Below are 25178 nucleotides of genomic sequence, written 5' to 3'. Positions count from 1 at the left end.
TATATGTAATTACATTGATATGCATGGTCTATTTCAGAATAGGCCTTCTAGAACTTCGAGTCTATAAAAAAGGAAAAATTACAGATAATGTAAATTTAATAATGTAAAGATATTCTTGGTCATATACACAATTTAATGGCTAAAATTAAAAGTTTCCAAAGTTTATGACCTTCACTCCCATAAATATGTTACAAATTCTCAATTACTTGACCATTACAAATTCAAAACTTTATAAATGACAAATAAATATTTTAATAACAATAAATTTGATTTTAAAACCATTAGACTTTAAAAACCGCTTTGGTCTTCATTGCCCACTAACTCGTTGCACTCTTTTAACAACTTTTTGTATTGAATCTACACACTAAACTCCACCAGCACCACTAAACATAGCACAACTCCCTCCCTCCTCCTCCTCTACACACTAAACTTCACCAACATCACTAAACATAGCACAACTTCCTCCCCCTCCCTCTCCCACTCCCCCCGCTCCCTCTCCCACTCCCCCTCCTCCCCCTCCAGCATCACTAAACATAGCACAACTCCCTCCTCCTCCCCCTCCTCCACCAGCATCACTAAGCATCACTAAACATAGCACAACTCCCTCCTCCTCCCCCTCCTCCGCCTCCTCCTCCTCCTCCAACATCACTAAACATAGCACAACTCCCTCCTCCTCCGCCTCCTTCCCCTCCTCCTCCTCCTCCATAGCACAACTCCCACCTCCTCCTCCTCCATAGCACAACTCCACCAGCATCACTAAACATAGCACAACCTCCACCAGCATCACTAAACATAACACAACCTCCTCCTCCTCCTCCATAGCACAACTCCACCAGCGTCACTAAACATAACACAACCTCCTCCTCCTCCTCCTCCATTAAGACATGGAGTGTGTATTCCAAAATACACCTCCATAGCATAGCACAACTCCACTAGCATCACTAAACATAGCACAACCTCCTCCTCCTCCTCCATTAAGGCATGGAGTGTGCATTTTTCGATTAAGGGAGTGTGTATTCCAAGATACACGAGGAGGCTTCTTATACGTCCGGTGAGGGTAAGGGTCGGTGGCACAGGTTGCAACCTAGTATAAAATAGGAACGGAACCGGCGGGTTGTTTTAATCTCCCGCCATTGCGTTTTGCTTCGCCAACACCAACCGGAGCTTCGACTAGAGCCTCCAGCCATTAAAATCCCGTCAAACCCTTTTCAGAAATCCGAAAAAGAAATATTCGCTAGAGGTTTTCTCCAGGTAGTCATACTCGGTCGGTAGGTTTTGGTGTGGTTACAACAGTTTGGCCGACGAAGATGTCGAAATGGGGGAAGCGAAAGGATGACTACGTCGGGACTGATGATTCTGAGGGCGATGGCGAGTCTCCTGTGAAGAAGAAAGGCAAGAAAAATTTTGTCCCGGATGACAGTGGTGCAATCGAGATTTGCGAGGTTTGCTCTTCTTCAATCTCTCACGATTTCAGCTATTATTTCATACCAAAATCTGCCCGCCATTACGTCTTTATAATTTGCTATGGCCAATTGATAAAATTATTATTGAGTGCAGTTATCGAGGAATCGCAAAGTTTCTGTAAGAATGTGGCAAGGAAAGATTTTTGTGGATATTCGTGAGTTTTACACGAAGGACGGGAAGCAGATGCCTGGCAAGAAAGGTTCGTCGATTTACAATACTACATTTACATTCATATTTCCATTATTTTTGAATTTATGGGTGTTAATTCAGTTAGGGTTTTGGATTCCAACTCTCAAAATGAGAAGAATGTGGGTACTGAATGAACATTGCGGCAAAATTATTGTATGAAAGTAATTTTAAATGGACAATGCAGCTCTAATATCATAGTATCGGTGGTAGATAAGATAGAGAAGATACAAATATTTTCATTGATGTCCACCAGTGATTAAAAGAATAGGCCAATGGGAGTAGGTAGTGCAAATAGTTGTAACCAGTGACAGGACTGCTAAAAAATAAAAATAATACGGTAAAGAAAAGAAAGCCACTGAATATTTGTTCTAAATGAATGGCAAAAAAGAGAACGGGGAGGATGAAGTATCCGCTACAGTATAAATCACTGAGAAGCTGACAAGGCACTGCCTGATTAGTTTGTCTAGGAAGTGCCCAGGCTGAGAGAGCCTGGCTGGATGGCCTTTGGAGGAAGCTTGGAGATGGCCATGTCCAGAAATTATCCAAAATTTTAACAACTTTAGTTTGATTTGGAACAACAAAACAGGGCACATGCTAGTTTCCCACTTTCTGTAAGGTCCTAGGGCAATTTAGGGTTCTATTTCTAGCTAGGGTTATCCAACATATAAAATTTCATGGATATAAATAGAAGATTTTGTTCCTCGAGTCACACAATAATTCAACAGCAATGATAAAAAAACTTGAACACGACTGATTATCCAATTAACCAGAGATATAAACTGCGTACAACCCAATACTGTAGCAAGTATAATAAATCAATCCAGCAATTCAGTTGATTCCAAAATGACAGTTCATCTTATTCTAGAGAATCTGATTAATTCACTAAAGGTATCCTTGTAACAATATGTATACTATGAGGGCCAAATTTCAATCCTTAACCAGCTGATAACTTGCTGCTTGGCTGCCTTGGAATCTTGTCTCCTTGTTGCACGCCTGGCTGAATTTCTTGAGTAGAGAGACGCAGAGAATATTGAGCGAGTTTGCCTCAGATTACTGGGCTTTGTTGCAAGGATGTCATAGAAGCACGAATTTGCCTCATACCGCGAATCTGGCTGCAGAGATGCCACAAAATCCCTAGTTTCCGAGGTCCAAAGATGCCTCAAAATTGCCTCAGGAAAGTTGTGCAGTTGTCTTAGAGGGGGCCGAGGTTGCGTCAGAGAATACCCCGAGTTGCCTCGGGAATGGCTGAAGTAGCCTTAGGAAAGCCTCATGGTGCCTTGAAGGGCCGAGTTCACCGTAGAGGTACCTGATTTGCCTCAGAAATAGCCCAAATTTGCCTCAGATTAGTCATGCAGTGCCTCAAAAGGCTGATATTGCCTCAAAATTGCCTCAAAGATGCTCGAGCTGCCTTAGAAGTAGCCCAGAGTTGCCTCAGAGAAGGGGTTGATGTTGAAATTTGGTACCGGAGGACAGGTGGTTCCCTTAGGCTTTGATCTTTGGCCTAGGGAAAAGTGTCCAAAAGAATTTAATTTTTCTCCTAAAGTGACTTTATAATTTTATAAAGTTAAATCTAATTTAAAAGTGACTTTAAGTGATAAAGTTATTAAGTCTAATTTTAAAGTGACTTTTATAAAGTCAATGAAAAATTAGAAAGGAAAAGTGACTTTGGAAATAAATGACTAACTGGGTCTTTATTAAAGTGGGGTGAATTAAAAAATAGAAAGTGAGATTTAAATGAGCATTTAATCTCAACCATTGATCTAAATCTATTTCAGCCATTGGATTTAGAGATCACCCAAAAGTCACTTGGAGTTATATTAAAGGAGGAAAAAGAGGAAAAGGTCATTCATTCTTTCATGAGCAGATTGGGAGAAGGAGAGCAAGAAAGCAAGAGAGATTTCTGAGCAGGAAGGAGAAGGAGACAGCAGCTTGGCACACATTCCAAGGCAGTAGTTGAGCAGATTTGTACAGCTGATTCAGCACATAGTGAAAGGCAGATTTTTGCACAAAAATCGAGGAGCAGTTTGCTGATTTTTCTGCACACAAAACGGAGGTCGTACAGCATTTATTGCTGTCCTGTTTGCTGTAATTTCCAGATTGCTGTGAGGCACGGGAAATGAGATAAGTTGTAAATTTGCTTGCTGATTTTTTGCTGAATAATTCTCACTGTAAAAAGACAATTTTCAGAAATAAAGAAGAGCTCTCAAACTGGTTTTCCCCAAGAGTTGTAGGGGGTTTTTCCAGGGTCAAGTTGACAAAAAATATCAATGTTTTAATGTGTTTTAATGGCTGTTTTTAATTGCTGATTTTTAATTCTGCAATTTCCAGCATTCTGAAAAATTTCCAGAATTTGTGTTTTCAGCAATATTTATTTTTTTCAGTCTGTTAAATGTATGGTTATGGGAATGGGCATTTAACTACATGGGAGAAATAAGGAGAAACTGAAAACCGAGGTGGGAAAACAGAAATTTTTACATGGTATCAGAGCTTGAGTGCTGAAGGGCAGTTTGGGACAGCAAAAGGAAAAATTACAGTTGCTGATTTTTCACTCAGAAAATTCCAGCAAGCTGATTTTTTCATAAACAGCAGTTTTATCTTTACTACAGCAGTGCTATTTTTCAGTTTTAGGACAGCAGGATGTCATTGGGATTGAGGGTGGAGGATAGGCTGGATGGGCATATAAATTACAGCGTTTGGAAGGAGAGAATGCAGAGTATCTTTGAGGAGGCAGAAGTCTGGGATATCATGGTGCATACCGCACAGAACCCTGTTGTTGTGCCCACTGATGTTACTCAGTTGGCTGAGTATAAAAAGAAGAACAATAAGGGTAAGAGGCTGATTCTAGACGGAATCAAAGACCATTGCATTCCTCATGTGAGAGGAAAGAGCAATGCCCATGAGATGTGGACAGCATTGTCCAATCTCTACCAGAGTACCAATGAGAACCGGAAGATGGTCCTGAAGGAGAAGCTGAAGAACATTAAGATGGGTAATGATAGTGCAACTGGATATCTCACAAAGATTACCAATGTGAGAGATGAGTTGGCAGCGATTGGAGAGGCCATTCCATCCACTGAGTTGGTGCGTATTGCAGTGAATGGCCTCCCCCGTTCATGGTTGAACTTTGCTGATGGGGTTTGTGCACGTGAGACCCTTCCCACATGGGAGAGGTTTTGGGATGATTGCATTCAGACAGAGATCAGGAAATGACAGCTTGGGGCAGCCAAGCCAGTTGAGCAGGATGAGGATGTAGCACTGGTGGCAGGAGGCAAGAAAGGCAAAGGGAAGAAGCAGGCTTCCACAAGCAGTGGTGGGGGCAAAGGCAAAGGTAAAGGTAAACCGGGGAACACATAGAAGGACTATTCCAAGGTGAAGTGTTGGAATTGTCAAAAGATGGGACACTATGCAGTTGTGTGTCCGGAGAAGAAGAAGAAGAAGGGAAAGAACCAGGACGTGGCAGCTTCAGCTGAGATTGAGGACTTTGCAGGTCGTTTTGACCGGGAGTTTGCGTTCACTACATGTGAGTCCTCTAGTGCAGGATCACCTGCCACACAGGTTCAGAGGGAGCATGCTTTTCCCTCGATTAGCGGAGTATCTACAGGTATTTGGTATGTGGACAGTGGGGCTTCACGTCACATGACAGGAGTCCGTGAGTACTTCTCAGAGCTTTCAGAGAGTGGCACTGATATTGAGGTAGTACTCGGTGATGACAGAGTTGTTAGAGCAGTCGGGGTGGGGACAGTGACATTTCAGAGGGAGTCCAAACCTCCCTTGAAGGTGTCAGAGGTTCTTTATGTGCCAGGGATGAGGAAGAACCTCATATCCGTCTCAGCTTTGGAGGACAGAGGATATGACGTACTGTTCAGGGGAGGACAGGTGTTGATGTATCCCAGGGACACTCCAGCTGATTCAGCTAGAGTGATAGGTGTACGCCATGCAAAGGTGTACAAGTTTGCATTTCAGCGCCTTTTGGCATTGAGCAGTAGTACCGACAGCAGAGCTAGCAGTTCTGAGCTGTGTGAGATTTGGCACCGCAGGATGGGACATATGTATCATGGAGCCTTGAGGACATTGCGGGAGATCACTACAGGTGTGCCAGATTTCAGTACTGATCACTTTGATACTTGCAGAGGTTGTGCGATGGGCAAATTTGCCAAATCCCCTTTTCCCAGCAGTGACAGCAGAGTGACGAGGATACTTGATTTGATTCATTCCGATGTGAGCGGTCGGATGTCTCATGTTTCCTTGAGTGGGTATGAGTACTATGTTTTATTCATTGATGATCACTCCAGGAGGACCTGGATTTATTTCTTGAAGACCAAGAGTGAGGTCTTCAAGCGGTTTCAGGAGTTCAGAGCTCTTGTGGAGACACAGACAGGCCGAAAGATCAAGTCCTTGAGGTCGGACAATGGAGGAGAGTACACCCTTGGAGAGTTTGTTGACTATTGTGCGGAGGCAGGCATTAGGAGGGAGTTCACTGTTCCTTACAACCCCCAGCAGAACGAGGTTGCGGAGAGGAAGAACAGATCCATCATAGAGGCTGCCAAAGCTATGTTACATGATCAGGGGTTGCCATTGTTCTTGTGGGCAGAGGCCTGCAACACAGCTGTTTACTTGCAGAACAGGAGTCCGCATCGTGCCTTGGGGCACATGACTCCGGAGGAGGCTTTCTCTGGGAAGAAGCCTGATCTTGGTCATCTTCATATCTTTGGATGCATTACATACTCCTATATACCCAAGGAGAAGAGGACCAAACTAGAGCCCACCGCAGAGAAGGGTATCTTTGTGGGCTACAGTGAGACCTCAAAGGCCTTTCGGATTTACATTCCTGCACAGAGGAGAGTTGTTGTCAGACGGGATGTGAAGTTCGAGGAGGACAGGGCCTTTAGGAGGTCACGGGAGTTAGAGTATCTGGATCAGCCAGACCCTCAGCAGCAGTTGAGTCAGTCGCAGGGATCCAGTGGGCAGGGATCAGGAGGATCCGAAGGTACATCTATGAGGATGTCAGGTCCGTCAGTGAGCAGTGGCTCATCGAGCCAGAGGGGTGGTGCTCCGGGCAGCATGCAGAGCAGTTCACAGAGCAGTTCACTAGGGAGTCCACTGATGGACAGTTCACACGGTACCTCAGCTTCTACAGGTTCAGGTGCAGGCAGGAGGACAGCAGACAGACAGTCAGGAGTTCAGGCTACTGATGATGATGAGGAGGAGTTTCATTCTCCGGTGGAAGAAGTGCGCTCAGGGAAGAGGAAGCCCAAGTGGCTTCAGGACACCTTGAGAGATGCCACATCTGTTGCTGAGCCGAAGAGGCCGGTCAGAGAGAGTAGACCACCTGAGAGGTTTTGTAGTTATATGGCGATGGTTACCAGCATCCTTGACTCTGAGCCTTCTAGCTATGAGGAGGCAGCTAGCCAGCAGGTCTGGAGAGAGGCCATGCATGAGGAGTATTCTTCTATCATGAAGAATGATGTTTGGGAGGTGGTGCCGAGGCCTGAGGGCAAATCCGTGGTTATTTCCAGATGGCTTTACAAGGTAAAGCATGCTGCAGATGGCAGCATTGAGAAATTCAAAGCGAGGTTTGTGGCTAGAGGGTTCTCCCAGGTAGAGGGAGTTGATTATGAGGAGACCTTCGCTCCCGTGGCTCGATATACTTCGATCCGCTCCATTATATCGATAGCAGCAGAGATGGGTTGGAAGATCCACCAGATGGATGTGAAGACCGCATTTCTCAATGGCTTCATACAGGAGGAGGTGTACATTGAGCAGCCACAGGGCTTTGAGGTGCATGGGAAGGACTCCATGTGTGCAGATTGAAGAAGGCCCTTTATGGCCTGAAGCAAGCTCCCAGAGCTTGGTACTCCAGGATAGATGCATACTTGCAGGGGATGGGTTTCACAAAGAGTGAGGCAGATCCGAACCTTTACTTTATTGTGATTGGTGAGGAGCCTCTCATTCTGGTGCTGTATGTGGATGACTTGATCATTACAGGTGCAGAGAGACTCATAGAGCACTGCAAGAGAGATCTTGCGGCGGAGTTTGAGATGAAGGACATCGGCTTGATGCATTACTTTTTGGGTTTGGAGGTGTGGCAGGAGGAGGAGCATTTCTTCCTGGGGCAGGGGAAGTATATTGTGGACATCCTTAGCAGATTCCACATGGAGGATTGTAGACCCATGTCGACACCGATGATCACCAACTGGAAGAAGCTTCATGCTTCGGATTCCGAGTTGGTGGATCCCACATTGTACAGGCAGCTGATTGGTTCCTTGATGTATTTGGTCAACACTAGACCAGATATCTGTTTTGCAGTCAACACGATGAGTCAGTTTATGTGTGAGCCTAGGAAGGTTCACTGGGTGGCTGTAAAACACATTTTGCGGTACTTGCAGGGGACAGTGGATTATGGTCTGGACTACAGGCAGGGAGATGGAGTGAGATTGGCAGGATACACTGATTTTGATTGGGCAGGTTGTGCTTCTGATAGGAAGAGCACTTCAGGGTGTTGTTTTGGGTTGGGTTCAGCAGTAGTGTCATGGTTCAGCCGGAAGCAGCAGTCAGTAGCACTGAGTTCAGCGGAAGCAGAGTATATGGCAGCCAGTCTAGCTAGTTGTGAGGCCATCTGGCTTCGCAAGATGTTGTTTGGCTTATTTGGTCAGCCGTTGAGACCTTCAGTGATTTACTGTGATAATCAGAGTTGCATTAAACTCACGGAGAATCCAGTATTTCATGACAGGTCAAAGCATATCGGGATCAGATATCATTTCATCAGAGACTATGTTCAGAAGGGAGCTGTGAAGCTTGAGTATATTTCCACTGATGAGCAGGTTGCAGATATCCTTACCAAAGCCTTACCACGGGGCAAGCATGTCTACTTCAGAGACAAGATGGGTGTGGTGAGGAACACCTTCCTCGGTAAGAGGGAGTGTTGAAATTTGGTACCGGAGGATAGGTGGTTCCCTTAGGCTTTGATCTTTGGCCTAGGGAAAAGTGTCCAAAAGAATTTAATTTTTCTCCTAAAGTGACTTTATAATTTTATAAAGTTAAATCTAATTTAAAAGTGACTTTAAGTGATAAAGTTATTAAGTCTAATTTTAAAGTGACTTTTATAAAGTCAATGAAAAATTAGAAAGGAAAAGTGACTTTGGAAATAAATGACTAACTGGGTCTTTATTAAAGTGGGGTGAATTAAAAAATAAAAAGTGAGATTTAAATGAGCATTTAATCTCAACCATTGATCTAAATCTATTTCAGCCATTGGATTTAGAGATCACCCAAAAGTCACTTGGAGTTATATTAAAGGAGGAAAAGGAGGAAAAGGTCATTCATTCTTTCATGAGCAGATTGGGAGAAGGAGAGCAAGAAAGCAAGAGAGATTTCTGAGCAGGAAGGAGAAGGAGACAGCAGCTTGGCACACATTCCAAGGCAGTAGTTGAGCAGATTTGTACAGCTGATTCAGCACATAGTGAAAGGCAGATTTTTGCACAAAAATCGAGGAGCAGTTTTCTGATTTTTCTGCACACAAAACGGAGGTCGTACAGCATTTATTGCTGTCCTGTTTGCTGTAATTTCCAGATTGCTGTGAGGCACGGGAAAGGAGATAAGTTGTAAATTTGCTTGCTGATTTTTTGCTGAATAATTCTCACTGTAAAAAGACAATTTTCAGAAATAAAGAAGAGCTCTCAAACTGGTTTTCCCCAAGAGTTGTAGGGGGTTTTTCCAGGGTCAAGTTGACCAAAAATATCAGTGTTTTAATGTGTTTTAATGGCTGTTTTTAATTGTTGATTTTTAATTCTGCAATTTCCAGCATTCTGAAAAATTTCCAGAATTTGTGTTTTCAGCAATATTTATTTTTTTCAGTCTGTTAAATGTATGGTTATGGGAATGGGCATTTAACTACATGGGAGAAATAAGGAGAAACTGAAAACCGAGGTGGGAAAACAGAATTTTTTACAGTTGAGTTCTGCCTTAGGGAGGCTGAAGTGCCTCAGAACTGCCCACCAAAAATGCTAGAAATAGCATAGGAAAATTTGTCTGTCACAGAGAATAATGCACCAAAGACTACCTTGGATTTGTCTTAAATGGATTTGAGTTTTTGCCTTTGATTTGTCACCAAGCTTCCAGATCGATAGCTTCCTTGCTTTCCAAAACATATAGAAAATAAGAAAAAGAAAATTTTGGGTTTTTTCGCCCCAACCAACCCAACTTTTGCACAATGTTGCCGCAACATTGGAAAAATTAGGTTTTTACCCCTTTATCAAGACTATATAGCCTATGGAGTTTGACAGGCCATTCTGTCCTCCTGTGGGCAATTAATCAACAAGGGACCTTACAGTCCCCCCTTGTTGTCATTGGTTGTCCTCAAGCAATTGCATGTCTAGTTGCTACAAAAGTTGCCCCCTTGTGTTCAAGAATGAGGACTGCTCACATCCCTTGCATCCTTCTTTTTGGTCATCTTCAATTTCTACACCAACATATCTCCTTCTTCACCCTAACTTGGGAGATTTTGGGCGGTAAGAGGTATCTTCTTTTGCTCAACCTTTGCTGGAGCTACTTCATGTTAGAATGAGGGCATGGGAGATGCTTTGAATGCCAAACTTTTCCTAAGCATCTTTATTTCAGCTTCTCGCAACTCTCTTGTTTTGACTTGCAATTGAGTTTTCTCCACTTTCTTTGCATTCAATTTTGCCTCTAATTTTGAAAAAAATTCTGTGCAGCTCTCTCATTGCAGCTAAAGCAGAAAACAAACTCAGAAGGAGCATTGCCAGCCTTTCCCTTGGAATATCTGATTGAATTTGCACCTGTAGTTGGGGAATAAGTGGATTGGGTGTTGTCGTCACTTGAGAAAAAGAAATTTGGAGAGCTCTTGAGGAAGAGTCTAGGGTTTTTGGAAACCCTCTTTGCTAGTTGCTAGTTTCGGTGTTGAAACCATACACTGTAGCTAGTTTTGGGAGCAAGATCACTCAAATTTCGCCATTGTGCTTCAGTAGAGAAGAAGATATTAACAAAATAAGTAAGTTAGAGGTGTTATTCGTTGATTTTAAATTCTGACTTGTGTTATTTCATATTCTCTTCATACAGGCCTTATCTTGATCTATTTTGGGGGATGAGTTTGCACTTCTAAAGAGGCTGAGTCTGTTGTCCAAGGAAGGTCGAGTTACCTTCATTTTCCTTGCTGGCCATGTAATGTTACAAAGGGTTCATTTGCTGGTCGAAGTTTGAAGAGAAGGGGGCTTAGTTCACCTTGGTTGCTGGCTGAGTTTATGGGTTGAGAGGCTTAGAGTTCTCATGTTGGACATTGGATAAACCAACACTCCCTGTGTATTTGGTGACATGGACCAATCGCCTCTCGTGGATCCTTATCTCTGGTGATGAGATTGTTGACTAACACTTGTGGGTTTTGGTCGAACGACAATCGTGATTCCCAACAAGTGGTATCAAAGCGTAAGTCATGAGTTTGACACACACCCGACTCGCGTTTTGGGGGGGGGGGGAGATTGTTGGACATTGGATAAACCAACACTCCCTATGTATTTCGTGACATGGACTAACCGCCTCTTGTGGATCCTTATCTATGGCGATGCGATCATTGACTAACACCTGTGGGTTTTAGTCTAATGACAATCGTGATTCCCAACATCTCACTCATAAAAAGGGACCAAGATATGTCTTTGTTGCTAGTTGAGTTTGCACAAGAAATTGAGACCATTGCTAAAGGGGTCGTGCTGATACTAGGGCCTGAGTTCAACCAGAGTTCAACAATCCATTTGTGGGCTGAATATCTTCCTTTGTAGGGGGTGAGTTAGCATTGAACCAAAGGGTTGAGTGTTATTTTGTTGGGTTAAGGTATGCATAAGATTTGAGGCTGAATACGTGTTACTACTGTCGATAAAGTAAATATTGCATTTTTGGTGTTTTCTAGGTTAGTATCAACCACCTACAACCGCATATGTTGATCAACAAACCATTGGTATTTATCATTACATCTCTCGAGTCTGTATTATTGCCGGAGCATGCCTATTTAAAGGTATGTATTATTTTTGGGTGTAATACAAATTACATTTTGTTGAGTTGAAGTGATTTCATGGTGTTGCTATGATGTTGTGTTCATTTTATATGAAATATATGATGAAAAACACACTTGCAACCATATTTCCATAAACTCTTTGACGAAACACATCAAAAACAAACTCAGCAAAAGTTAGAAATTTGTTGGTGAAAATTGAGAGGGTATCTTATAGTGGTATTAGAGCATGGTCTTGGACAACTGTGTAGTTTAAAGGGCAAAATTTAATAGAGGTTTAATGAGTTACGAAGAACATCGCTATAGGGTGTAGAAATTTAAATGATTTGCGCCCTTATTGTAGAAATTTAAATGATCTGTGCCCTTATTGTAGAAATTTACATGATCGGCATCCTTGTCATAGTTTACATGTTTGCATGTGTTTGTTTAGGCCCAACCCACATGTTTTGTCACGCTGATATAAATTTCAGAATGCATTTAATGCAAACATTAAAGAGTGCTTCTACTAATTTTTCACTTTCCTATCAACTGATAATTAATGCAAAACTTATGGAAGCATTCAACACATTTGAGACACTAATTTTTGGTCAATCTGATCTTGGAAAAACCTCAAAGCCTCTTGGGGAAAACTAGTCTTCAAAGGAAGATTTTATTGCATGAGAAATTTAGAATAAGTACATAATACAAACACAATACTTATCTCCCTTTTCTGCTGTAGCAATGCTCTTTTCTAGAAATTTGTGCCCATTGAATTTTTCAGATTTCCACAAAATTACATGCCTAGAATTTTTATTTTTTTCTCTGCCCAGCTCCCCAAAATTCATGCCTAGAATTCTGCCTCGAAAATTGTGCAATTGCTTCCTCAATTTTTGTGTTGAAGGGTGATTGTTTGGCCTCAATTTTCGTGGTAGATAGTCGTTGAAATCCTCCTCGATAGTTGTACTGATTGTGGTTGATTGTTCCAAAATTTGTGCCTCAAATTCTGGGCTTGAATTGAGCAACTCCCTTCTCGAAATTTGTGCTCGAAACCTCCAAAAAAATTGTGCCCAAAAAACCCTCGAAAATTGTGTTGCTAGCCCTTGAAAACTATGCCTCAGTTCCTTAAAAATTGTGTTGCTATTTCCTCCTCGATTTTCTTGCCCACTGAAGGTTCTCCTCCTTCTCTAGCTCCTCTTATCTAGCTGCAATTTCTCTCCTCTTTCATGAAGTTTATCTTCTCCTCTCTTCTCTTCATGCTGTCTCAAGTGTGAAGTGAAGAATGAGCCTTCCTTTTCCTCGTCTCTTTGGAAAAAAATGAATCCCTAAACCTAGGATCCAATTGCTGAGATTTCATCCTCAAATCTCAAGATGTGTGGTTGAGATCAATTCTCCCAAATGATCCCCTTCATACATTGGCCCCATCACTTAAAAGTCTTCTAGTAACTTTTTCAAGTTGTGTACCTTTTCTAATTTTTTTCATAAAGTGATTTTTCACCTCACTTTAATATTAGAAAAGTACACTTAGTACTTTTCACATAAAGTAACATTATAAAATACAAGCGACTTTAATATTAGAAAACGTACATGGTACAACACTTCTAAGTACCTTTTCCACCCAAGAGATTGATATAAATCATAAATATCATTGAGGTAAAAATACTTAATGTGCTCACTAGGCTAAAAGGGATAAAAGCCTAGTAACACCTCTCCTTGGTACAGTTTTCAACATAGGGGTGTCACATATAGGAGAAATTATCAAGACAGAGAACCCACTCGACTTTGGGAAGAAGAAGAAGAAGAAGAAGAAGAAGAAGAAGAAACACCTGAAAAGGGGAAAGAGAAAGAAGTACCCTCCGAAAAAGATGAGACAGTCATGAGGGATAAGGAGAATCGAGAGTTTAACAACTTGATCAACTACCTAATTCCACAACGTACTCTAGAGACTAATTCCAGAACAGTTAAGAGGAAGGTCACATTTAGAATAGGCATCTATCTTAACACTAATCAAGATTTTGCATTTCACCTAGCTTGTAGGTTTTGCACTTCATTTAGGCTAGTCAAACATCCAAGCAATGATTGTTCATCCGGTTACTTGGCATCTAATTGATAATAAGTAAGAAGTTGACTCCATAAAGCACTGGTCTCACATTCAAATTTGATCTAATCATTAAGTCTTTCTAAAATTAACCCAGTGGCTAGGCCATTCAATCATGTCTCCTGGACTTGTTGGCTGCAACTTGTCTCTCATTTCCTTCTTCCATAGGGACTACCCTCCACAACGTGTTGTTGGGAGACAACTTGAATGGATAGGTCGGGGATTAGAGTGATGACCCCCGACCTGAGGTGGGCAAATTGTCTTACGATTCAAGTCGGCCTTAGTTAAGGAGGCCCTTCTAGAAGGGCTAGTTGTCACCCTAGAGTATAAAAAGGAGGGAGAAGAGACCTCATTCCTCACAGCCATGTGCAACGAAACATAAGGAATACACCTTTGAAGTGATCGCAAATTAGAAGGGAGCTCAAATGAAGGTGAGGAGGATTGTTTTGGTGACTTCTTGCGGTTATTTCGAGGGCTGAGTTGATTAGGAGCAAGGGCGAGTAAGAGAGGATCAGTTCTTGGGCAATTTTTGTGAGTTTGTGTGTTGTCTCTTTGAAATAAGGCCACATGTTCTATGCACCTGGGCAAGAGGGCTGAGCCTTGTAACCACATATTGAAGGGGGTCGAAAGGCATTACAATGGGCTAGAAGCAACCCTAGAAGTCGATGTATGGAAGTAGCTAGAGGAGGGATTTTGAAGTAGATTAGTAGGGATAATAAGGATTGTTAGAAGCCTTGACTAGGTTGAGATCATGCAACAGCGTTCACAAGCCTAGAATTGAGTGAAAAGGTATGTTGATTGGTGTTTCAAGTTGTTTTGTTGCTAGAGGATGAGAGTCCTAGTTTAGGACAAACTTGAAGGGCATCTTGTCGCTGTTTGGAGGGTTGCAAGTAGGAGTTCTATTGAACCCTAAGTGCAAACCTGAGAAGGACATTAGATCTGCTAGGAGAGGCAGGATTTGGAGGTCAGGGGCTGACTCCTTGAAGGAAAAAAGAAGACAACCAAGTGGACAAGTTGTTGAGCTCAAGTTTGCTGAAGAGAAGGACATCTTACAGTGATAGAGGGTAGCCCTCTGTGCCCTAAGTTTGTCTTCATTGGAGCAACATAGGAAGGCAATAGTGGGAAGAGGTCCCCAAGTGTTGAGGAGTAGTAGTGGGAAGTCTAGGAGTTGTTCACAAACGGAGTTGTGAACAACTCACAAGAAGACCCTGTGTTGATTCATTGATGGACTAATGATGAGCTAGAGGGCATATTGATGAGTCGTGTTTAGTGACCTAAAGGGGCAGGATTCATTGACAGAGGCAAAGCTGTAGATTGGGAGTAGAAAGACCAACAGATGTGTTCAGGGTGCAACCAATTAGAGTTGTGATGGTGCACTACATCAACTAGTTAGTTAGTTGTATCTTGTTCAGGGTAGGTTGGTTGTCATAGTTGTATCAATAATTGTATGAGGGACATGATCCCTTGTACAAGAGCCCTAGACATTTGTATTACAATTTGTTAATATAACAAAGGTGGATTATTTAAAAATTGTAAAAAGTTTTCTATTTGTGCACGTGTTGATTTACTGCGGTTTATAATTTGCTGTGCAAAGTAGTTTGTTGTGCATTTGAGTTGGTTGTGTCAGAGATTCTAAGACCCTAACCTAGTTTCTCTAGTGTTGTGGAAAAACAACATGGGATTAAAGCTAGTTTAAAGGGCTAGTGAATCATAGTGTGCACAACGAGTGCAAAGAGGGAGTTGGTCACTTGTTGAAAGACTAATAGCAATGTCAAAGATGTCAGTTGGTCTGCGATATGAGGACTAGTTGGAAGGGTTGTCCAACTATAGTCCTTGGAAGGAAAGGATCAAGTTGGTTCTGATAGTGAACAAGATTTGGGACTTTGTCGAGAAAGAGATCAAGAAGCTGACTGACCCTAAGGAGCTAATAGTGTACGAAGAGATGGATACGATGGCCAAGTTGATCATTTTAGATGGTGTTAAGGATCCTTTGATACCTCATCTGTCTGGGAAGAAAATTGCCCATGAGATGTGGAAAGCTCTTCTGGATTTGTACCAAAATAAGAACAAGATTCGACAGTTGGTATTGCAGGATAAGTTGAATGCCACCAAGATGACAAAGGGTGAAAGAGTGATTTTGTATCTGTTGAGATTGTCTCAGGTTCGAGATGAGCTTGCTGCTCTCAGAGTGGCTATTATAGATTTTGAGATTGTGAGGATTGATTTGAAGGGGTTTACTCCACAATGGAAGCCATTCATCAAAGGGATCATTGTCAGATAGAAGTTACCAGTGTGGAATACGATGTGGGATGACTTTATTTAGGAAGAATTGTGAGATGAGGATCTTCATTCAAATAAGAAGGCTTTTGATGATGACGTGGCTCTTGCAGCAAGGATGCAAGGCAAGCAAAAGAAGGACTTGAGAAAGTTGAAGTGTTTCAACTATGGCAAATATGGTCAGTTATTCGATGAAGTGTTCGAAATAGTGTTATTAGGATTGGACCGAACCAGTTTGAATCAACCGGTTCGACTAGTTTGAGGCCAAAACCAATTTGGATTGGTGACTTGAACCGTTTTGGACCGGTTTGGTACTGAACTAGTCGATTCTTGTACAAAACCGGTCAGGTTGGTACTAAACCGACCTTTTTTCACTGAACTGACTCAGGATGTTTGAGAGTGGTTTTGACCTCATTGGATTTCATATGGAGAAAGTAGAATTTTAGATCTCACTCAAAATCCAACAGACTTAACAGTTTTCCAGGATTTCAAGATTGGGGGGATTGCAATGCTACATTGGATTTTGTCATGTACGAGGGTATAGAACTAGTATTTAATCAAGAGCACCAAACCCTCTATGTACCTTGATGTTAGTGGCATTGGTTGTCGAACTCCTCTATCACAGACCTACTAAAAAAATTACCCATCACTCAAACAAAATCTTGACTTGACATGCTATGCTTTTTCTATCTTATTTTAATGCTTAGAGGGTGATATTGATGATGAAGATCCCAATATAGGCAATGATTTTGATGATATGTAGGTATTTGTTGTAGCATAATTTTTTTTGGATGTTAAAGGCCATGTGGAGCTTGTTTGTTGATGTATTTTCGGTTCAGAGATGGATTGCACTCAATGCTGTTTTGGTTATGTGCACCCTTACATGCTATATAAATGAGAACTTTTACTTGTTTGTGTATAAATGGTTTGGATTCATATGGATGCACATGAATATATATGATTTTCTTTAAAATTTGGATATTTTGTGTTTTTGGTTGACCAATTTTTTGGTCTGGTTTTTTAACTAGTTTCCGTTTGGTTCTGATCGGTTCCTGGTTTGGTGGGTCTATTGGTTCAATGATCGGTTCGCTTCTGATAACTATGGTCTGAAAAAAAGCAGGGAGATAATGAGAAGAAGGGGAAGGTGGTTGCAAGTGTTGCCACTTCTATTGAGATAGATGGCCTCTCTAAGAGATTGGAGAGTGAGGATTTTGCTTTGATCTCCCATTTCTTCGAGGGTTACCATCGACAAGGCTGCATGGTACGTGGATAGTGGTGCGTCAAAGCATATGACAAGTTCGCAGGATGTGTTCGAGACTCTAGCTGAGTGGGACTCAAAGTTGCACATGGTGGTGGGTGACAAGAGTTAGAAGGAGATCAGAGGATCAGGTGTCATGCCATTCAGAATGGAGTCAAGTCAGTTGATGCAAGTTCAGGATGTACTGTATGTACCAAAGCTTAGATATAACGTATTGTCTGTCTCAGTGATCGAGTAGAAGGGGTTTGACGTGATTTTCCAGGATGGGAAAGCAAAGCTTAGGCCCAAAGGCTCTAGCTTTGGTGGAGTGGTCATTGGAGTTAGAGAGCATGGTCTATACAGGCTGATGGGCAAGCCTATAGATCATGAGAAGCAAAAGGAAGAGAAGGTCCAGGTTCTAGAGGTTCAGAGGGAGTCGAGTTCTAGTAGAGGTTTGCAGGTTCAGAGGGAGAATGTGCAAGGTAACAAGAGCGTGTGCTTAGTGGGGAGCAAGGGTGCTTCTATAGTCGGAAAGGAACCGTGGAATGGCATGAAACTATTTCAATAAAAGAAGCAGGAGGCTTCTAGTGGCAATGACACTTCTGAGAAGGGCGTAGTTCATGCTTTAGGGTATGCTAGAGTTGTGAGCGCCAAGAGTTGAGGTAGTGTCGTCAACAGTGACAATGATGACGAGTTACTTCCCAGTCTTGGTAGTTCCTCCCTCACTAAGAGGGAGTGTTGAGATTGGTAGCTTTGGGAGGTACTCCAAACCCTAGGGTATAGGTTTGTTGAGGAATTTGACTCACATGGGCTTTGTGGGCAAGAGTACCCAAGATGTGGGCTTTTCACCCAAGCTTTTGGGTGTGAAATCAAGGAGAGACTTGATGACTTACACTTGGAGATGACAGAGCACCCTTAGAGGAGCAAGGGGCAACTTCAAGCACCAAGAGATCCCTTGTCATTGTGGAGAAATAAATTTTTGTGTTTCAAGTGGGCAAATTATCTTAAGATTCAAGTCGACCTTAGTTAAGGAGACCCTTCTTGAAGGGGTAGACGTCACCCTAGAGAAACATATAAAAAGGAGAGAGGAGAGACCTCATTCCTCACATCAAAGTGCAACGAAACATAAGGAATAGACCTTTGAAGTGGCCACAGATTAGAAGGAGCTCAAACGCAGGTGAGAAAGATTGCTTTGGTGATTTCTTGTGACTGTCTTGAGGGTCAAGTTGATTAGGAGCAATGCCGAGTAGGAGATGATTAGTTTTGGGTAGTTTTTGTGTGATATGTCTCTTTGAATAGGGCTGCAGGTTCTGTGTATCTTGGCAAGAGGGCCGAGCCCTATAACCACAAATTGGAGGGGGCCAAAAGGCATTACAGTGGGCTAGAAGCCAGCGCATGGAAGCAACTTGAAGGAGGAACAAAACCGCAGTTAGAGGAGGGATTTTGAAGCAAATTGGTAGGGGCTAACAAGTATTGTTAGAATCTCTAACCATGTCGAGATCCTACAACAGTGTGCACATGCCCAAAAATCAAGTGAAAAGGTATGTTGATTGTTGTTTCAAGTTGTTTTGTTGCTAGAGGATGAGAGTCCTAGTTTAGGACATATTTGAAGGGTATCTTGTGGCTGTTTGGAGGGCAACAAGTAGGTGTTTTGTTGAGCCCTAAGTGCAGACTTGAGGAGGACATTAGATCTGCTAGGAGAGGCAAGATTTGGAGGTCAGAGGTTGACTCCTTGAAGGACAAAAGAAGGCAACCAAATGGACCAGTTGTTGAGCCCAAGTTTGCTGAAGAGAAGGACATCTTGTAGTGATAGAGGGTAGCACTTTGTGCCCTAAGTTTGTCTTCATTGGAACAACACAGGAAGGGAATAGTGGTAAGAAGTCCCTAAGTGTTGAGGAGCAATGGTGTGCAGTCTAGGAGTTGTTCACAAACAAGGTTGTGAACAACTCACAAGAAGACCCTATGTGTTGATTCGTTGGACTAATGATCAACTGGAGGGTAGATTGATGAGCCATGTTTAGTTACCTAAAGGAGCAGGATTCATTGATAGAGGCAGATCTGTAGATTGGGAGCATGAGGACCTGTAGATGTGTTAAGGATACGACCAAGTGGAGTTGTGATGGTGCACTACATCAGCTAATCGGTTAGTTGTATCTTGTTCAGGGTAGATTGGTTGTCATAGTTGTTGACACCAATCCTTGTTTTGTATTCTTGTATCAATGATTGTATGAGGGCCATGATCCCTAATACATGAGCCCTACACAATTGTATTATAGTTTGTTAATATAACAAAGTTGGGTTATTGAAAAATTGTAAAAAGTTGTCTATTTGTGCTCATGTTGATTTATTGCTGTTTATATTCCACTGTGCAAAGTAGTTTGTTGTGGCTTTTGAGTTGGTTGTTTCACAGATTCTAAGACCCTTACCTAGATCCTTTAGTGCCATGGAAAAACAACACTATTGTTATTGATTTCACTGTTGTTATATTTTTGCTGTGTGAAGTGCTTTTAGTGTTGTGTATCTTTAGTGTGTTTATGCTCTAGTCTAGACATGGACTAGATTTGAGGTACAAGGGAATTTCAACATGGTATCAGAGCTACTTTGAAGAAGCACATGGATTAGAGTGTGCACAGGAAGCATTTTAAGAGGGAGCTGTTGCAGAAAGCAAAAATATTGCCTAGGACATGGAGCAGATGTTCAACAGAAAAGGTGCTTTGGCATGGACGAGGTAGCTTTGTCAGGATGGCAGGTTGATTGCGAGTTAGTATCTTCATTGGGTTGTGGAGTCGCACATCTAGCAGTGGAGCCATGTGCATACGAGGTATTTGACCCAGGAGGATGAGTCATGCAGAGTTGAGTTGCAGTGGTCTAGAGTGGATTAGACCCAGTGTTTGACCACAGTTTGAGACTAACCTTGGAAGGACACAAGATCAATAGCAACACTTTTCGGTAGGGAAAGTAGAGTGAGCCAATGGAGGTTGTGTACCCTCAGAGGGTATCTAGCTTCAGAGAGAGACTGCAAAGAAACATCAGCTGCCCAATGGAAGTCTGAATCTTCAGGTTCAAGAGAGAGAGAGAGTGGAGTTTTTAGCCCATGCAAGGACATTCATGAACCATGTGAGAACACTCATGGTGGTGCAAGGAAAGTCGTAGGCCATGTGAGGACAGTTATGGAGCACACAAGGAAAAGTCATGCTGCATGCAAGGACAATCATGCACCGTGCAAGATGAAGCTAGGCTTAGTACAAAAGAAGACGTGGCACATATGAGGACAGTTAGGGCGATGCAAGCGAAAGTCACGACTTATGCAAGGACAGTCATGACTCATGCGAGGACAGTTAAGGAGCTGGAGGTTTCAAGGTGTGATGGAAATGCATTCCTCACTAAAAGGGAGTGTTGAAATTTGGGTAGCTTCGAAGGTGTTTCTGAATGGAGAAAACCCACCAAAAGTAAGTCGGTTGGGCAAGTTACCCAAGTGGTTGGGGTTTTGACCCAAAGTAGTGGGTTTAGAACAAGAAAAATAATTTAAATTAATTTTGGTCATGTAGGCTCAAGTCGGCCAACTAGGCTAAGAGACATTTCTGTTGGGGTTTACACCCCATGATTTACTATATATTGGAGATAAATGGAGAGGTCGTTCATAGCAATCCATCTTGTGAGAATAACAAGCATAAGTGAGAGAGCCACAGATCAGCAAGAGGAGGACAAGTTAAGTGGTCTGTTTCTGTTTTGGAAGCTGAATTCTGCCCTAGAGAAGGAGGTCGAGTCTTTTCCAAGAGGAGGCTGAGGTTCTACGTGTTGCATTTGTGAATTAGGAGGCTGGATGTGAGGTTCCGTGGAGCTGAAATAAGGTCTGCGCAGGTTGCAGAGTGCCACAGGCAGGCCTGAGGGGGCCGAGAAGCGTCAGACATTGAGCAGAGTAGGCTGAGATGCTTCAGAGCAGTGGGAGGCCAGCGAGGCTCATGAAAATAAGTGCTGTTTGTTGTAGTGTGGATTGCTGAGCCAACTTATGAAACCTGTTTGGTGAAGGAAGACCAAACAGCCAAATTTAAGGCTAAGGGTTGAGGGCTAAAGGAGCAGCCCAAGACCACGAGTAGCTGATTAAGGAAGTCTGCCAGGAGGGTAGCAAGTTGCTTATGGCCTAAAGCAGCAGGCCAACCTTGGCAAAAGAAGACTGTTAGGTCTAAGGGAAGTCCTGACAGCAAGAGAGTTTAGGCTGATATTTATACAGTGGACTGAAGGAGAAGCCCTACTGTGAGCAGCTGTGTGACAGAGGTTAATGGAGCTAATCTCTGTATGATCTTGGAGGCAAAGGACAGCCTAGCTCATCAAAGGCAAAGAGGACAGAAAGGGCTGGAGGCAAAGGACTGCTACAACAAGTAAGTCAAGCTATTTTGTTCTTGTTGTGATGGGTAGATTGAGGGTCTGAAGGATTAGACCTCAACCCCTATATTTTGTGTACTACATATACTAGTTGTATCAGGTTTCATAAAGGGCCATGATCCCTGGTACAGAAGCCCTAATGTTTTCTTATTGATGGACTAATGAGAAATGAGATTTGGGCCAATATTTCTTGTGTATTGTTGTTGATTTCACTGCTGTTATATTTCTGCTGTGCAAGGTGCTTTTAGTGTTGTGTATCTTCAGTGTGTTTATGCTCTAGTCTAGACATAGACCAGATCTTGGGTACAAGGGAATTTCAACATCTGAAACCCCTAATCCATTAACCTGGATTAGATTACAAGCTTATTTCCTTAACCAGAATTAGAAAAGCATGGATTGAACCACCATGTGCCACTAAATCACCAAAAGCAAAAGCCATGTGCAGAAAACCACCAAAAGCAAATGCAAAAACCATTCATTGGAAGCTAAACGCTGTGCAGAGATTTTAGTTTCTGCAGTCTTTTAAAGGGAACTAATGTTCATGACTAATTATTGCTGCTACTTATTCAGGTCATAAAACTAGAGATTTCCAATCAACTACATATATCTGAGTGGGTCACTGTGGATGATTCAAGCTTATGTTAGTAAGTCCATTATTCAATAGATTTCTAATCAACTAGATATATCTGACTGGGTCACTGTAGATGATTCAAACTTATGTTAGGAAGTCTATTATTCGATCCGTCATATCTGGAGAAATACATTCTTCATGGTATTGCTAACAGCATATAAGTTGGCAAAACCTTGATCTGTTTTATTCAGGTTAAAGAACACCCATCCTGAACTGTGTTTTGAGTGCAGAACCCATGAAAATATTAATTTTAAAGGCTAAGAGGCTAATGCTGAAATTCCTGTTTTTTCAATTTTGGTGTGCAGAAAGGTAGGGCCTTCACCCAGTTCTGCTTGTTTTCACCATGCTTGTATGAAACTGAAATTACATGACCAACAATTTATTATTATTATTATTTAAATTTAATTCATGAAATAACTTATTTTACTTTGCACGAGGATAAGGTGACATGTTTCAGACATTTAAAAAAGCTACTTTGCTGAAATGGTTTAGAACTGCACTGGATTTATCTTTCTTTCTTCTCTATTGGAGACTGATTTGCTGAGTTTCTTAAGAGAGGCTGGGGACAAAATGTCGTAAAGTTCATAAGATGAAAAGAGCTCATGGTACATCAAGAGTTATAGGAACTTTGTCATTGTGGAACTCAACCTCAGAATTCAACTTTCACTGGACATTGGAGAAATTGAAATTTGTATTGATGTCCAGTAATGACCAAAATAGGACAAAGGTACTAGTGAGTGCAAACAGCAATAATAGCCAAACAAAAGAGGGATGTTAACAAGGTTCATTTGCCTGCTTTCTTACTCAAAGATTTCCTGGCAGGTCCTGTAGAATGTGTTTAGTTATATCTAGATTTAATAGCCTTTCCAGAACCATGCTTATATCTTTAGCACTCCGACTAATATTGGGAAATTGTTTACTGTCCCTCTTACAGGTATTTCATTGTCGTTGGATCAGGTATAACTCTGAGTTCTTATATGTTGTAGTTTGTTTTTTTACCACTTTTCAGCCCTTACACGTGATTTTAATCTCTTGCTCATATTTATGTCCTTTTTACTTTGAAGTGGGAGGTGCTGCGCAATCATGTTGAGGAGGTTGACAAGGAAATATAGCTTGAGAGTAGCTTCATATTACTTTACAGAGGCCTGAAAGTTCCAATTTAGCTACGCTACAAACATGGCTTCATTTAACTTGGAAGAGGATTTATCAACACTTGGAACAATTTCTTTCTATTTTCAACAGCAATTTTGTGTATAAACAGTCTTGTACGAATAATACAGAAATTTTAGGCTTTCGTTTTGGTTCACAACAATTTGACATGCAGCTTTAAGGATAACTGATTTGAATGTGTTATTTTGGAGCTTTTGCATATGTTTATATGCTATCTATCTTGTACAAATAATACAGAAATTTTCGGCTCTCGTTTTATGTTTTGGATCTTATATTATTTGTTTATATCTTTATGTGTGGGTACGTGGATGCTCTTTTGCATGGTTTTTCCCTTGTCACTAGAAAACCATAAAATGTCAATAATGGTAATTACTTAGTATGTGTATTTATGATGCTTAAAGGTGATGCATATTGTGTCATATATTGACAACATGGATAACATGTGTATGTAGTCGGAACATCATGCAGTACTCTTGCTCTGCAGTTGAACTTTTCATCACAACAATCTTTTTAGAGGTTAATGTATGTTTCTAATTTTCATTCCAAAGGTCTTGATTTTGCTTGTTTTGGTTAGTGTTATGAACCGAAGGACAGTCATGTACTATACTTCTGAGAGAACACATTTTGATGATTTCTGGCCTGCTACAATCAGCAATAAAGCCCTTTACATTCTACTTGTGTAAATATCTGAATGAGACCCACATGGAGTCTCCGGAGCTTGTGTCAAACTGAACAGATTAAGTTTAAGGAATTTGTTTTAAGCCTTTATTCTCTACTCTGCCTAGAGTTCGACAAGATTGCAAGGTATTTGTTAATCATTCATTTCACTGTGGGATCAAGGTGGACATTTTATATAGTTTTGTAAATTGATTAAAACGTAGCGGTGGTTTTCACGTTCAATAAAAGGAAGAATATGTTCATTTTGACTAGATTGATTATTTCCACTATTATTTCTTTGCATTGTAGTTATTGTTCTTATCTCTGCTTGGCAGGTATTATGCACCTGCTACAGTATATTGTCTTTCGAATGATTTTATATCTGAAGTTTACTTATATATGTGATTTTTGCAAAAAAATGTGATTTCCTTGCAAATAAATATTATTGTCTTCGAAATTCATATCCAATTGCAGAATCATTACGTTTAAAGCTTTGTGAGTGATGAATCCAAAGCTTTGTGAGCTGCAAAAGAATGATACGATCCCTCAGAATTCACGTAGCAGAGAAATTACCTCTTGTTTGAAAGTCTAGGCCACAGTTTTAAGATGGGTCACTGCTGGATATTAATCTCCTAATTTTGACGATGGTCGAATGTCAATAGAAGCAATGTGCAAGTGCTGGTAAGAAAATGTTTGTGAATTTCAGGTCTTCTCCTTGTATTTTGCTCCATAACTATGGGTTTCAAATGTTCAATTATCAATGGCCTTCTAGAGGAAATCCAACAATTAAATATGATGAAGAGTTGATGATTGTGTTTTGGGATCTGCTTGAAGCACGGTTTGTGGATTTGGTGATTTATAATTTGCATTGATGTGTACAGAGCAGAAAAGGATATCAATCTATAAATGAAGGCTGCCCCGTTTGAAGAAGCAGAGATGGCATTCACATTTCAAACAAGACTCGGTGCTGGCAATTATCCAGAAATGTTTGAAAAAGTAGATGGATGTTACAAGTAGACCTGCCATTTTATACTCTGCTAGTTTTAAGAAACCAATATTCCTATAGTGCTCAGTCTAA

At 41.4% G+C, this 25178-nt stretch overlaps 1 protein-coding gene across 1 annotated transcript; it reads left to right on the top strand.

The window, feature by feature from the left end:
* The first annotated feature begins 1046 nt into the window (after positions 1-1046).
* LOC149204567 (RNA polymerase II transcriptional coactivator KIWI-like) lies at positions 1047-23715 on the top strand. The gene is made up of 4 exons (XM_089394754.1): positions 1047-1442; positions 1558-1663; positions 23208-23230; positions 23338-23715. The coding sequence occupies exons 1-4, from the start codon at positions 1308-1310 to the stop codon at positions 23383-23385; spliced, it is 312 nt and encodes a 103-aa protein (XP_089250880.1). The 5' UTR covers positions 1047-1307; the 3' UTR covers positions 23386-23715.
* The last annotated feature ends 1463 nt before the right edge of the window (positions 23716-25178 follow it).

The sequence above is a fragment of the Pinus tabuliformis genome, chromosome 1_2, assembly GCF_031772625.1.
Source record: "Pinus tabuliformis cultivar Carrire ecotype Pingquan chromosome 1_2, CPIR1, whole genome shotgun sequence".
NCBI lineage: Eukaryota > Viridiplantae > Streptophyta > Pinopsida > Pinales > Pinaceae > Pinus > Pinus tabuliformis.
This window is presented reverse-complemented; position numbering and strand designations above follow the sequence as displayed.